Source organism: Rousettus aegyptiacus, unplaced genomic scaffold, assembly GCF_014176215.1.
Source record: "Rousettus aegyptiacus isolate mRouAeg1 unplaced genomic scaffold, mRouAeg1.p scaffold_m13_p_10, whole genome shotgun sequence".
In the NCBI taxonomy this organism is placed as follows: domain Eukaryota; kingdom Metazoa; phylum Chordata; class Mammalia; order Chiroptera; family Pteropodidae; genus Rousettus; species Rousettus aegyptiacus.
This window is the reverse complement of record NW_023416285.1, coordinates 29,427,011-29,441,523: the sequence shown is the minus strand read 5'-3', so window position 1 is coordinate 29,441,523 and position 14,513 is coordinate 29,427,011. Positions and strand designations below refer to the sequence as shown.

The window sequence follows — 14,513 nt, the reverse complement described above, 5'->3', positions numbered from 1 at the left end:
AGTTTTCTACTCTGGAAGAGGATCCCCTCATTGATTCAGTCAACAAACATTTACTAAATGCCTACTGTGTTCCATGTTCTGTACAAGGTGCTGAGGAGGATTCAAAGATGACCAAGACAAGGCTCCCACTCCCAATTAGCTGATCTAATAGAAGATAAACATGTAAATAAACTGAAAAAAAAAAGGATTATGACTAAAGACATATGTATGGGGTGTATACACCCTTCTTTCAAGGACTCAAATATAAAATAATTGTTTCTGTGGTTGGGGTGGGGTAAGTTTGGTTGGCCTGAGTCAGTACTCCATATCAAATTAACTTGGAGATCACCAACCAAGTCAAGAGCTCTGACTTATAGATAGGGTGGTGACAGACCTGAGACTTCAAATGGTGAGCTCTGGAGAGGCTAATTCTGGACAGAGAGTCTTAAAGATTTAGATGGTGGCTGTCCACTGAGGAGAAGAAGTAGGAAAGCAAGATGAAACAAGCTATTGGCAGTGGCTTAATGGGCTCTTTAATTATTTCTGCACTTTGTGAATTTCTAATTCTTTGGGGCCTTGAATATGTATAACAATATTCTCATTTATTTATACTAACCGTATTTTTGTATAAGTTTTCAAAGTCTGCAACTTGGAGAAAAACTACTGGTGAACGTGGGAACCAGTACTAATTGCAACACCCTTCCATCTCACATGCCTTTTGCTGATTAAGTCCTAATTTCCACCCATGTCCGAGCTAAGGCTCTACTTTCTCTGAAGCTGTGCCTAAACTGTGTCCCCCTCTGGATTGATTGGGTGCTTCCACCATGACCTCCCTAGCACTCCTGTATCTCCTGTATAATAGCACTGTACTATTTTGCAGTCTATTGTTTAATTGTCTATATCCTCTATCAGACTGTTAGATCCGTAAGGACAAAAACATTAGTCTTAATGATGTGACTGGATCACCAAAGGCTTTCAGTGAATATTTGTTGAATGACTCTAGTTTCAGAGCCTATGAGAGTAGAGAATCAGATGAACAGTAAGTTTATGGTGCGACCACCTAGGTGACTTAACTAATGAAGTTCAGTTTGGAACATCCATCTGAACTTTGGTATAAATTATCCAGTCCAAATTGAGAACATATGCAGTAAGGGAATACAGTATCACAGTAACCAGAGTCAGGCTGACATAAAAATGAAGCCTGTTATGGCTTCATATTATGTTGGCTCAATAAAAATTAAGCTAGTTTTGAACAAAGGTAAAAGTCATGGTAAAAGGGGCAGGAATGGTAGTCTAATGATAACAGAGGAGGAGACAGGTTTTATGCAGATTAGTTTGGTGGGATGAAAATATTCAGAATCCATTCATTTAATACATATTTAATATCTACTTCAAGATTAGATAGAATTTTGAATCCTAAGTAAAGAGTTTAGATGGGCTACAACAATTAAGTAATAAATGATTCGGGTATACAAAAGACATGATGAAAGCTGTAAACTATATTTGAACATGATTATTCCAGCAACCAGGCAGTAGTTGACCTAGCATAAAGGAAAACTTATGGGTGATACACAAAAGCAGAGATGGTTTGTTGAGTGAGAAAAAGTGTGACCTATACAGATAAGTCTTCCTTCTAGTATCATCTCTGCTAGCATATCACAATGTCTGACATTCCTGCCACGGAAGTCATTCTTTTGTTAAAGGTACGATCTTTAGAAAGCTCTTGTTAAAATGCAAGAATATGCTACTAAGTGATGGTACTCCCAACACCATGGTACCTCTGGCTCCCAAATCTGATCTTTCCTTCCTCCTAGGAATGTGACTGTTTCTCAGTCTTTTCACAGCTGGTGTGACTGTTTCTCAGTCTTTTCACATCACGTCCTTTGAAAATAAATTGCTTGTCTTGGAATTTCTTTTTTCCTTCTTCCTGAGTGCTAGAAACAAGACATGGGAGAGATCCATCTTTAACCTGTGTCCTAAGCTAGCCCATGGCAAAACCTCCAGACGAATGGATGTGAGTCTCTGAATTACCTCATCAGTAGAATAACTCAGTCAGCATCAACTAGTCAGCCAGTTTCAAGAAAAATACATTTCTATTTTCTAAGTATTGTATTTTTTGTTTCTTCATTATAGCAGCTAACATTACCCTGATGAATATGATATTCATGAGTTGACATAGATTTGAAATTTAGTTATCTCTCACCTCAAGAACAGGAAGAGCATGAAGCTGTGGGTCACAAGAAACAAATAAGAAAGGGCTGGACAAAGCGCTCCTCAGGGGGAGGCAAACTCAGACAGGCTACTTAAATGAGTGACTCTGTGTAACCAGCTAGGAGATAGGATGAGGTCTTTTGTCATCTGAATAGGTGCAAGAGGAAGAACCAATGAAGATACTTTGTATACTTTAAAATTTTGGTGGGATCAATCAGTTACAATGAGAGGAGTAGAAGTGGAGAAGAGGCAGATTAGCAGGGAAAGTGAGGGTAGACATTGGTGAGAGATTGCATTACGGTATTTAAAAACAAAATAAAGAAATGAGGAGCCAAAACCAACTCATGGCATGGGAGGCTAGGTGACCAATAATCATGAAGCTGTGACAATAAGTTAGAGCAAGCTGAACAAGATTATGGTCTTTACCCTGTTAATTTTTAAATTGTGGTAGCACATTGAAGTGTATGTATCCCTATAAAATTAAGATATATGGCAAGGAGGTATTTGGGAAAAAAAAAAACAGAAGGTAGAGATATCAGGTTGGAGATGTAGAATATTATCGTTCACAAGGAAAGGGCAATGGCTAAAAATGCTGTTTGAAAAAACAGCCACACTTTTGGTTCTATTACATTTTTAGTTTAACATTATATATCTCAATATCCATCTTGATAAAAATAGCTTCTGGTAACAGCTTTCTAATCATAATTTGTGTTCTCTCTTTTCACCTCTAAACTTGTATTGAAGTCTCTCCTTGAACTTCTTCATCTTCGTTTTGATGTTCGGCTTTCTGGAGAAGCTTGGGGCCCAGCAAACCAATCAGTAGACTTCCAATTGGGGCTGTTATGAGGATGGCCAAAAATGCTACTGTCAACACATCCATTCCATATTCTTCTAACTGTTTCTCTCCATGTGATCTTGCTGTATCCAAAGCCACAGATCCTATTGCAGCCTATAAAAGTTTAAGGGTAAAGTTGGAAACAAGATAAGCACATAGAAAAAAGGTGAATTATTTTATCACTTGCAAAAACACATTGCTTGTTTTTCTGTTCAACTGAGAAAGTTGAACAGTCTTCTTTTAAAGTATACTGAGCTTGGTTTTTATTGTTTGAAAACTCTTCCTGCCCTCACATGGGAAAAGAATGATGATTCACATGTACTTATTTGCATAAGGTGAGTTTACAACAATATTAGGCAAATATATTTCAAAATATAAGGCAAACACAGGCTCATTATATTAACTATAACATGATTCTATATACTAAATTTCTCCTGAGTAAAGATGAGAGTTGTTGGTCATCTCATTCTTTTATCTTTAGGAATTTGGAATTAAGAAAGAACAAGATGAAAAAATAAAGTGATACTTACTGAAAAAAACGTACAGATACATATTGTGAAATTTTAAAAGACAACAACTTAAGAATATGTATTGCTTCATAGTCTAAACCAATTGTTAAGCATCGTGAAACTTAAAAAGTGGCAGGCACCTTCAAAACTTGAGGTTAATCATATTAGATATTTGGTTAATTCTTTGCCTCATGAGTTGGTAAAATGTTTCGTTTAAAGTTTATCCACTGGAAAGTCTTATAAAAATTCTCATTTTCTTTTAGAGCCAAAAGGCAATATTAATATTAGTACACATGGGAAAATAACATATGAATCAATCCCCTTGTTCCACAGAACACAACAATGGTATCTTCTAGGACAGTGAAACAGAAGAGAAAATATCAGTGTGCACGAGACACAACGGCAGAGACTACTAATTGCCCACAAATATCTGAATATCCTTTTTCCTTTCTATAATAGAACTCCTGAGTTTAAGCTGATCACATGTCTGTACAGACAGAGACTTTTTTTTTCTCAGTCTTCTTTGCAACAAGAAGCTGTGTATCTAAGTTCTGGCCTCTGAGAGCTCAGTGGAAGTAACATGTGCTATTTGTAAGTTGTTCCCTGAAAAGAAATGGATACTTGTACCTTATTCTTTCCCCTCTTCCCACTAGATGAGAAATAGTGAGAGTTGGACTTATGGATGAAAGGTACATGCTGAGGATAGTGGTCACCTTGCCAGCTCTGGAATCCCCATGCTGGACTGCTGGTGAGAAATAAAAAAATCTATCTAATTTCGTCCCTGTATTAAGGGTTCTTTGTTATTGCAGGTTATCTGGTACCATTGCTAATTCGACATTTCATGAATTCTTGGCAAGAACTGCACATATTATGATGTACAGTTGACCCTTGAATAACATGGGTTTGAACTACCTGGGTCCACTTATACATATATTTTTTTTCCAATAACTATACAGTGGCCCTTCATATCTCCAGGTTTTGCAGCTGTAGATTCAACCAACTATGGATCAAAAATAGTATTTTCCAGTTGAGAATCTGCGGGTGCAGAGGGCTGTATGCACTGTTCCTTGGATTTTGGTATCCACAGGGGGTCACAGCACCAATGCCCTTTGATACTAAGGGATGACTGTGTTTTGGGGGAATCAAAAGTTATATGTGGATTTTCAACTGGGTAGAGGTCAGTGCCCCTAACCCTTGTGTTGTTGAAGTGCCAACTGTATAATTTCTCTTTCAATTTCTGTTGTGTGTGTATGTGTACGTGTGTGTATCTTTGGGGGTTTGTATGCATGCTGAGTTGTGATTTAAAATATATTTCTTCAATAATTTTTAATTTTTTAAAAAAGGGAAATTAAGTAAATTAGACTATAAATGTGAGAAAACACCCAGAGAGAGATACTCAGCATTAATTTTACTTATTTATATTATGTACCAATACTAACAAGTTGGATAAAAGGAAACATCCGCATTTTAGTGGTGAAGTTCAAAAAGATTGAGTAATTGTTTTAGAGTCATGCAGATAATAAGAATCAAGTTGGGGTCTGAAACCTGATCTTAAAGCCAAAGTTTTTAACTGGTGTAATATATTTCTTTATCTTAAATAATTACTAGCTGCAAAGAAGAATGAACAGAAGAAAAATTATATTGCTCAAATAGTAATTGGAAACTATTGAATCAATCATTTACTTTTATCTAAATGTGTGCTATGGAAAGAATTGAAAAGATAGAACCGCAAAGCATATAAGAGTCATATAGTAATTTTAGTAATTGTGGATAACAGCACTCACTTCATTATATAAGAATTAACAAATATTTATATATTGCTTAGTTAATAACAAGATGGTGTATATATATATATATATATATATATATATATATATAAAGTTTAAAAACAGGCAACCTTGTTGATGTGGATGGAAGTCAAGAAAATGGTTCCCTTTATGTTGTTGAAGGGGCATTAGTGGAGCAATTTGGATGTAGGAGAATCTATTTCTTGTCCTGGTTTGTGTTTCCTTTATGATTCATCGAGCTGTGTAGTGATGACTTGTGTTCTCTTCTAAGCATTTGTTACACCTCAATTAAAATATTACTTGAAAAAAAATATTTCTTATAATATTGCCTGAATAAAACAAGTTTGAAAAACAACTAACATAGAAAAAAAAAAAAAAGAAGTCTTGTTTCTTGTGCAGTGACAAAAGGTGAAAAAAGAAAATTTTATATAAGACTTGCTCCATAGAACATATATTATTCAACATTTCCTAGATAATTTCTCCTTATTTTAAAATTTGCTTTAATAGCAGGAAAGTTTACAAACAAATCTTTCATATCAAAGCTACTAGAGTGATTATTCTTATATTTTACCTACTAAAGTTACTAAAAGTAATGTGAAGGCTAAAGATACTATGAAGGAGAAACTATTCCACTTATAGGACTATATTAATCTCATTGTATTTTTAGCTATTATGTCTCAGACATTTTTGAAAGTCTAATGGAAAAAAAAAAATTCTCTGGAATAATGCCCAAGCCCGCGGCCACACAAAATCTGGCATATAGTTACTAGTAGTGTGGGAATTTATTGGAATTTTTGTTGTGATCTAAATAAATTTAAATGCCCTCTCATATTTAAAGAATCACTTTACCAAAAATAAAACTTTTAAAGTGTAGATTAGTATAAATGCTTTTCATAAATCAAATTTCAATTACTTATTTTCACCAAATTTGAATAAACCCTCTTATGTAAAATTTCAGAAGTTGGAGTTAAAATGCTAAACCACCCTACCCATCATAAAATTGCTATCCATCATTACCTGGACTGTGGCCTTCGGAAGCCATGCAAAAGAAATAAATATCTTTTCCTTTATGTTAAAACCAGCAAAACACACCATCAGAAATGTAGTCAAAATTCGTATCAATACTGCAATGCCCAGGGTGGCAACACACAGGCCTGTAAAAAATAATTCATTTTTAGACATAATGAAATACTGCGGGAGAAATTGAATCTCATGGCTATTAGTTCAAAATACTATCAACAGAATAATCTAAATATTAAAAAGTTTAAAAGACAACAATGGTTAGGCATAATTTATCAAAACATCAATATTAAGTCTCAATCAAATCATTTGTTTAAAAGAAGGTATATTCCCTAGATTAAAATGAGAAATTAACTAAATATATTGGAGTTTCTACAATGGAGAATTGAGTGTTACTTCTCTTATGCTTTATAGCAAAAACTATACTTCCATGTGTTTACTCAACAAGAATTTATTAAATGATAACTATGCATGACAGGATTTGGACTAGATACTGGGTACATAAAAAATATAATGTACAGATTTTGCTTCTATGAATTTCAAAGTCAGAGGAAGACAGAAACACAAACAACAAATTAATATACTATAAGGTAAGTATAGTATAAACATACTGGTAAGAGAGAAAGAAGAAGAAAAAATTAACATTTTCACCAAAATGGTTGAGAATTCTTTACAGAGTATAAGGCTAAAGGTGATATTTAAAGTATTTAGTCTATGGCCATGCCACCCTGAATAAGCCTGATCCTGTCTGATCTAGGAAGCTAAGCAGAGTCGGGTCTGGTTAGTACTTGGATGGGAGACCACTAGGAAGACCAGGTGCTGTAGGCATAAAAAATTAAAAATAAGGGATTGTAAGATGACAAGGCCCTCACAATCTGTGAGGTCGACCAAGGGTTGCCTCACCTAAAAAAAATTTAAAAAAATAAAAAAATTTAACGGGAAGTATGGAGACAATCAGCCAATCAGAATAGAGTTGGTTGGGCACTGATCAATCAAAATAGACACTGACAGTATACATCTGTTTTACCATATTGGGTGTATACACTCACTGCCCACTAGCCCTGGTTCACATGTACAGGACTTCATTCGGTCCTTTAAAATCCTTTCCTGATAATTATAAATTCATCCTGATTAGCAAAATAAGGGATTGTGAAAGGGCCACTGCAGGCTACTGAATCTGAGAAAGGCTCAGCTAAGGTGACTGCTAAGTAATAGGTGATTTTTAAAAAAGTAACACTTGTTAAGTGTTTACTCTGTGCCATGTTCTACATTAAGCCTTAAGTTCATTGCTTTACTTAATCTCTATAACCTGTGGGGCAATTTTTCTCATTTCACAGTTGAAAAAAATGAAATTCAGAAAGGATAAATAAATTTCTCAAGTTCAAAGGTTGTAAAACACCAGATAGATATTGCTGGAGGATCTGTTGTGAACCTGCAATATGGTTTCTTTATAGAAAAGTTCTGTGGCTGTTTGGGGACAGGTATTCCTCCCAGGTTGACAGATTTTCTTGTATCTTATTGCCTGAAGTACAAGATACAAGAGATGATACCATTCCCAGGAGAGAACATCGAAAGTTTGGGGAGAGGATGATGAGGAAGCTTTCGACACACTAAGTCTGAAGATTTGTGGGATTTATAAGTGGTGATGTCCAATTAGCAACTGCATATATTGAGTTAGAGAAAAAGATTTTAGAAGTATGTAGTTTATAATCAAAGCCCCTGAGTATAGATGAACTCAGAGACATGATGTAGAGTTAGTAGTATATAGGCTTTGGAAGAAACTTAGATAAAGAGTAGCATTTAAGCCACATATAGTGGAAAGAAGGAATTAAAAGGCACTAGAAAATATGAATTTTCAGAATTCAACGTAAAAAGTGTTTTAAAGAGGTCAATAGCACCAAGTGTTGCTGAGAGATCAAATAAAATAACAGACAGCTATTCAGTGGATTTAGCATATAAGGTTGGTCAGAGCGGGGCTGGTGGTGTGATGGGGCAGAAGCTGGACTGAAACGTATTAAATAAAGGAATGAGAGTTGAAATGGAAAAGGGAGATCTGGTTACTTCTTTGGACAAGTTTGGAAAGAGGAATGGAGGGGTAGAGTGGTAGGTGAAGGGGACAGTAAAATGGAGAAAGGATACTTTTTAATTGTAGTTAAATACACATAATAAAATTTATCATCTTAACCATTTTTAAGTGTCCAGTTCAGTAGCACTGAGTTAAACATTCACAATTTTGTGCAACTAATCTTCAGGACTATTTCGTCTTGCAAAAACTGAAACTTTTAATTAAACAACAACTCCTCATTTCCCCCTCCCTACAAACCCTGGCAACCACCATTCTACTTTTTCTCTCTACTAATTTGAATATTTGGGATACCTCGTAAAAATGAAATCATATAGTAATAGTCTTTTTGTGACTGGCTAATTTCACTTTGTATAGTGTTCCCAAGGTTCATCCATGCTGTAGCATGTATTAGAACGGAAGGATATTATTTTAAGATAGGAGAGATTAGAGTCTGTTTAAATTCTGAAGAGGAGAAAACTGAAAAGTATATTTGAAGACATGTGAGAAAAGGGGAAGAATCTATGTGTGAGATTCAGAAGGAGGATGGCAGGGGAAGGATCCCTAGGATGGATGGAGAATATCACGATGCGAGAAAAGGAGGAAATAATGAGTATATATGTGTGAATTAACTTTAAGTGCAGTGCTATGAATTAAGAGATTTTTAATATGATGGCTTTTGAATGCATAAATGGATAAAAGAACTCACTAGTTACCTTTAAAATTCTGGCTCTTGATTAGAACAAGGCTAGATGAATACTCTTATTCTTGGAAAAAAATTTCAAGGCCTGCAGTTTTTGATAGTACTAAGCAGTGTTACTTTTCTTTACAAGGAACAATATTAAAGATATAAAATTTTCTGTCTTAGACTGGCAAACATTATTTTCTAACTACTCTAAAAGTTTTATATCATTATTAAACTTTTATATAATGTGGCAATGGGAAACACCGAACAATACCTACTAAAGATATTTCAACTGTATATAAAAAAGAGTTGATTTTAGCAAAAGTATTACTTTGAAATTCTTACCTACAGTTTCTGGTCTGAGAGATGCAACAGATACCTCTGCTCCAATTAGTCCAAAAAGAAGGGGCTGAAAGATGTCCCAGGCAACTGCAATAATTCTTTCAACCTCTGCCTAAAAGAAACACACATGTGTGCACACACACATATTTTTATTATGTAAAGTTACAAGTTCTAAGAATTTTGCTAATTTGAAATTTGAGTCAATTTGACCCGAGATGGGCTTAATTTGTATGACATTTATAAATAAGAGGTTAGTTAGAATGGAGCAAAATATCGCATAAAGATATTTCTAACACAGTTAAAAATATTATATGAGTACTTTACTGTTGCTTTGCAAATGGATGTTAATTATAAACAGTCCTATAAAGTAATCTTAGGAGAACTTCTACTTCTGAATACGTGGTGTGTACATTTTGTAATACTTAGTTTTATTTCATAGTTTAAAATTTTGTTATTTTCGTTCAACAGTGTGACTTAGAGATCTTTTATTAGTACATATATCTAGATATGTACCTTAGTATTGCTGCATAGAAATCTATGGTATAGAAATACCATAGTTTATTTAAGCATTTCTTTACTGATGGAACTTTAAGTTGTTGCCAATTTTATCTTTATAAAAAATATTATTTAAAGTTATTTCAAATTACACACAAAAATAAAATACCGGTATAGTAAAGTGCTATGCCAGCTATTGATTTATTGCCCTACTGGTTTTTTTCATTGTTGCTCTGCAGAAAATAGAGCTGGACACTTTAAACATTTCTCTTTTGTTAGCTGGCATCACATCATGTTTTATCAGCAGACATTGCTGAAGTGACCCTGCCAGAGGAAGATGTTCTTCCTCTTGGTTTCACTGGGTCCTCCAGCAGGATCCAACAGCACCAGGCTCCTCCTGTAGCCCAGGTCGCCAGAGTTGGGTGGTGGTGGTGGTGGTGGTGGAGGAGGAAAGGGGTGTTCTATCTCAGCTTTAGGGTTTTATAGCTGCTATTCCTATATTCATTAGGGGTATCTTACAAGCCAATACCTTGTTATCTGATTTCCCAGTATGGTTAATAATAAACTTTCTGTATTCCAGTTACTATGTGATTTCTCTTTCCTGACATGACCCTAATTGATATAAGTACTAACTTTAAAACACATAATGCAAAAACCTTAGGAAAATTTGACAAAACCGACTATAGTAATACTGAAACGTTTATGGCAAAAAAAAAAAAAAAAAAAAAGGTGACAAACCAGGAGAAAATATCTGTACTAAGTACAACAGAGTAAGAAGCAATATCTAGTCAATAAGAAAAAGACATCAAATCTAATAGAAATGGGCAATGTGTATGGACAAATATTTCAAAGAAGAAACTTGAGTGACCAAAAATAAGATGCTAAAACTCAGTAATCATAGAAACATAAACTAAAATGATATACCATCTTTTTGGGGACAGGGCCTAAAATACATTAAAAAGTTGGAAAATACACTAAAAAATTTTAATAACATCAACCTTTGTAAGATTGTTAAAACCAGAGGCTAGAAGTAACCTAAATGTATAGCTGTAAGAAAATAGTTTTAAAAAAACTTATGGTGTAGCTGTGTGTGTGTGTGTGTGTGTAGATGAAGAGACATACATAAGAGAGTAACTGGAGATAAATATGAAAAAAAAAATGTTCCTAGATTTCTCTTTGGGTTGTGGAAATATGTTGACCTTCTATATAATCAGCTTCAGGCAGTTCAAAGTTAAGACAAATGCAGGCAAAGATGTTTTGTTTGGTTTATAACAGTCTTTTCTATACCACCCATATTATAGTTTTTCTGAAGAATAGTGTAATTAGAACTGATCAAAGTTTCCCTTTCCCAATCCTTTGTTTTTCCGTGCTCATAGTTAATGCCCACTTGCAGTAATAGGCTTTAGTCTCACCCATGCTAGAACTACTTTTATGTTCTATTTCAAATTATATGGTTCCTTTCCACTGTTTAACTTTTTATCCTGTAACTTATTAGAGACTTAATTTTAAATTGCAAAGTTTAGAAGTATAATCTTTTTAATATACTTGGTATGTGTTACAAATAGATGTCCAAATACAAAAATGTTCCTTGTACGATAATGCTACAGTTGTATTTATTATAGGGTAATACAAGTCACTTTGTAGTCAGGTAAATCTGAGCTTAAATCCCAGTGCAATTTTTGAATTTTGTGACCTTGGACATGTTATTTAAGTATTTCTGACTCATAGTCTCTATAAAATGAAAATAGTAATACTTTTAAAAGGGTTTTTGTATTTTTTTTTTAATTTAACAAGAATATCCACTTAGCACCTGGAACAGATCCATACAGAGTGGCAATAAAAATTTATTAGTTCCCTTCCCTCTTTTTCCCCATGATCATATAATGTAATGAATTGGTTGTATTTTTTGAAGACTTTTAAAGAGGTGGTGACAGAAAGAATTTACTTGTAAACTTCAATTTGAAGAAATTTACTACAAGCATATTTGAGAATTTTCCTGTTGAATAAATAAAAATATTTAGTTTACAGAACTGTTGTCTTTAGGTAGAGGAATTACGAATAAATTTTTTCTTTCCTTTTATTTCTGACAAGTTTTTAAAAAGTTCTATAATAAGTATATACCACTTTTATACACAGAAATAAACTTTATTTAAAAAATATATTGTTTAGCAATTTATTTTTATAAATGCTGAAAAAACGTCATCATTGAGAAGTTAAAAGAGGGTTTATAAAACGCTATTGCCAGGTTAACTTCCTAGGTGTTGAACAAGGGGTCACAGTGTAATGCAGTAGCATCCTTTCACTAAGTGAAAACTGTGACCTTGGTCCTGGGGCAAAGGAGCAGACAAGAGGGCTTCAGAGAGCAGGGTGTATTGGTTAGAAGCCCAGGCTAGGATGGAATACAGCAGAGAGATGAGGGACGATGAGAGTACTCAATATACAAGTTTATGTTTCAGCTTTGTTCTTGTCAGATGTTAAGTTACTTGAAATTAGAAAGTAGAATTTAATGATATGGGTCTTGCTTTTTAAAAAAAATGTAGACTTGAAATAAGCCTTAGAGCCGAGCCTCCTGATGAGGCAGCAAACCAAGACGCCCATCTACTGCCTAGAGCGGGGCTTCAAAGGGACTCTCTCCTTTCCCTTAAAGCCCCATCTATCTCAGCCCATTTTTCTGTGGCTCCAATACCCTCTCTACACAAGGTTCTCGACAGCCCCTATCAATCCATCCCTTCTCGAAAGCAATTCGAGCCAATTATGCTTGTCCTAACTTTACACCAGACCCTTATAAAGTGAAAGCCTTCTCTATCTGAATGCTGTTTACCCACAATGAAATTCTATCTTTAGTAGATCTCTGCAGAGATCATTTAATTGAATGTAATTATGTATTTAAGCTCAAGATTTATAACCTTTATGTATTTTCCATGTGTCATTACTTCGGGCTTATTTTGAACCATTGTCTTCAAGTTTTCCGAAATAATATATCTGCATTTAGTTTAGGTCACCCACATTTAATTCTTCATGAAAAAGAATACCATGTGATCCTGTCAAGATCAAATCTACAAAAATGTATCTTGAAATTAAAATAAATAAATGGCAACCAGCTAGTTTCCATAATATACATTAAGAAAATGAATATTCTTAATCGTCTTGAAAATTGGTAAGAAAAACCAAAATAATCTTTTGGAAAATTAGCACAGGCATTCGAACAAACTGACTAGTAGACATATGAAAAGGTGATAAGCTTCACTCATAAAGAAATGCAAATCAGATGAATAATGACATATATTTTTCACCTATCCAATTAGCAACGTATCTGAAGACTGAACATACTCAGATCAGAAAAACAGATCTTACATACTGTTGGTGGGAATATAAATTGGTACAGCTATTTAAAACAGCAGGTTGATACTATCAAGTTTCAATGTGCATACTCTGTTATAAAGCAATCCTACTTCTAGGAGTTTATCCTATAGATAAACTCAAAGATATGCTATATTTTGTTGATTTTAAGATACACATTTCTTTTTACATTTAAAGATTTTTGAAATTAGGATGTCATGTCATAGTTGAATTGGTAATATTCTTTTTCTTTCTTGGTGGCATGCAAAAAAATGTTGTCTCCTAAACTTGATAGTGTCAGAGTTTATGAAACGTGGTATAAAATAAGGATATTTTATTGAAGAACTTTTTGTTTAGCAGAAAACTATAATCAATTTAAACATGTGTTAGTAAGGGACTGGTTTAATATTATACAGCTATACAATGCAATACTTACAAAGAATAAGAAAGGTATCATGGAATTATGGCCATGATATATTTTAAGTAAAGACATCAAGTTATAGATTGGTATGTCAGGGGAAAAAAAAGAATGTGTGTGTATGTGTACGCGCATGTGCGTGTGTGTGCGTGCATTTGGGCATACATTTGTATGTATATAGAAAATAGCTTTTATGGTTAAATAATTTATTAATTTGATGTTAAGAAAGTATCTGGAAAGGAAAAATTAATCTGGTCAGAAAATAGTTGTGAGGAAAACTTAAAATACCCTTCACCTTTTTGCTAGTCCACCCCAGGCCTGCAAGGAAAGCCATGACCAACGTGCACAGTCCTCCTGACCCAGGGAAACCAAAGTACACGCTGCTGAACACGGCCAGCACAGACAGCCCCAAAACAAGGAATGCTCTCTTCCACACAAGTTGGGCCTGGAGGAGAAAAAAGGTTGATTAGCTCAATTATTTCACATAACTGACTTTTAATTACTAATTATTTCCATCTTCAGGAGTTAGTGAAAAATAAAAATGCCTGTATCTGTGCACATAATTGCAAGACATAACATTTACTTTCCTTTCCTTAACAAAAGTAGAATTAGCACATGTATGAACATAGGTTCCTTTATCAGGAATAAGGGCTTCTGTTGTAGGTGTCGATGCAGAATATCACAGAGCTAAATGCAATAGCAGAAAAAAGTACGTGGGGTTTGGACCAGAGAGACCAGGGTTAAAATTCTAGCTCTTTTACATCATTGGTGTATGTGTGGCACCTTAGACTCTCTGAGTTTTATTTCCTCCTCCTTGAAAGCTGTTACATC

The 14,513-nt window shown here is 34.3% G+C and overlaps 1 protein-coding gene and 1 pseudogene across 3 annotated transcripts in view; one reads left to right on the top strand and one right to left on the bottom strand.

Annotated features, from left to right (window-relative positions):
* Positions 1 to 14,513, bottom strand: part of SLC9B2 (solute carrier family 9 member B2) — a 49,097-nt gene that overhangs the window by 10,529 nt on the left and 24,055 nt on the right. Inside the window, exons 9-13 of one of the 3 annotated variants that reach the window (XM_016159045.2) lie at positions 13,978 to 14,127; positions 9,434 to 9,542; positions 6,339 to 6,475; positions 2,916 to 3,139; positions 1,343 to 1,913 (exon numbers count right to left, since the gene is read on the bottom strand). In XM_016159045.2, coding sequence (XP_016014531.2) covers positions 2,918 to 3,139; positions 6,339 to 6,475; positions 9,434 to 9,542; positions 13,978 to 14,127 — 618 coding nt within the window. In that variant the 3' untranslated portion in view covers positions 1,343 to 1,913; positions 2,916 to 2,917. Of the gene's footprint in view, positions 1 to 1,342; positions 3,140 to 6,338; positions 6,476 to 9,433; positions 9,543 to 13,977; positions 14,128 to 14,513 lie in introns of those variants that run through there. The other 2 variants (XM_036227651.1, XM_036227650.1) reach the window with 2 other exon arrangements.
* Positions 7,052 to 7,169, top strand: LOC118609097 (annotated as a pseudogene).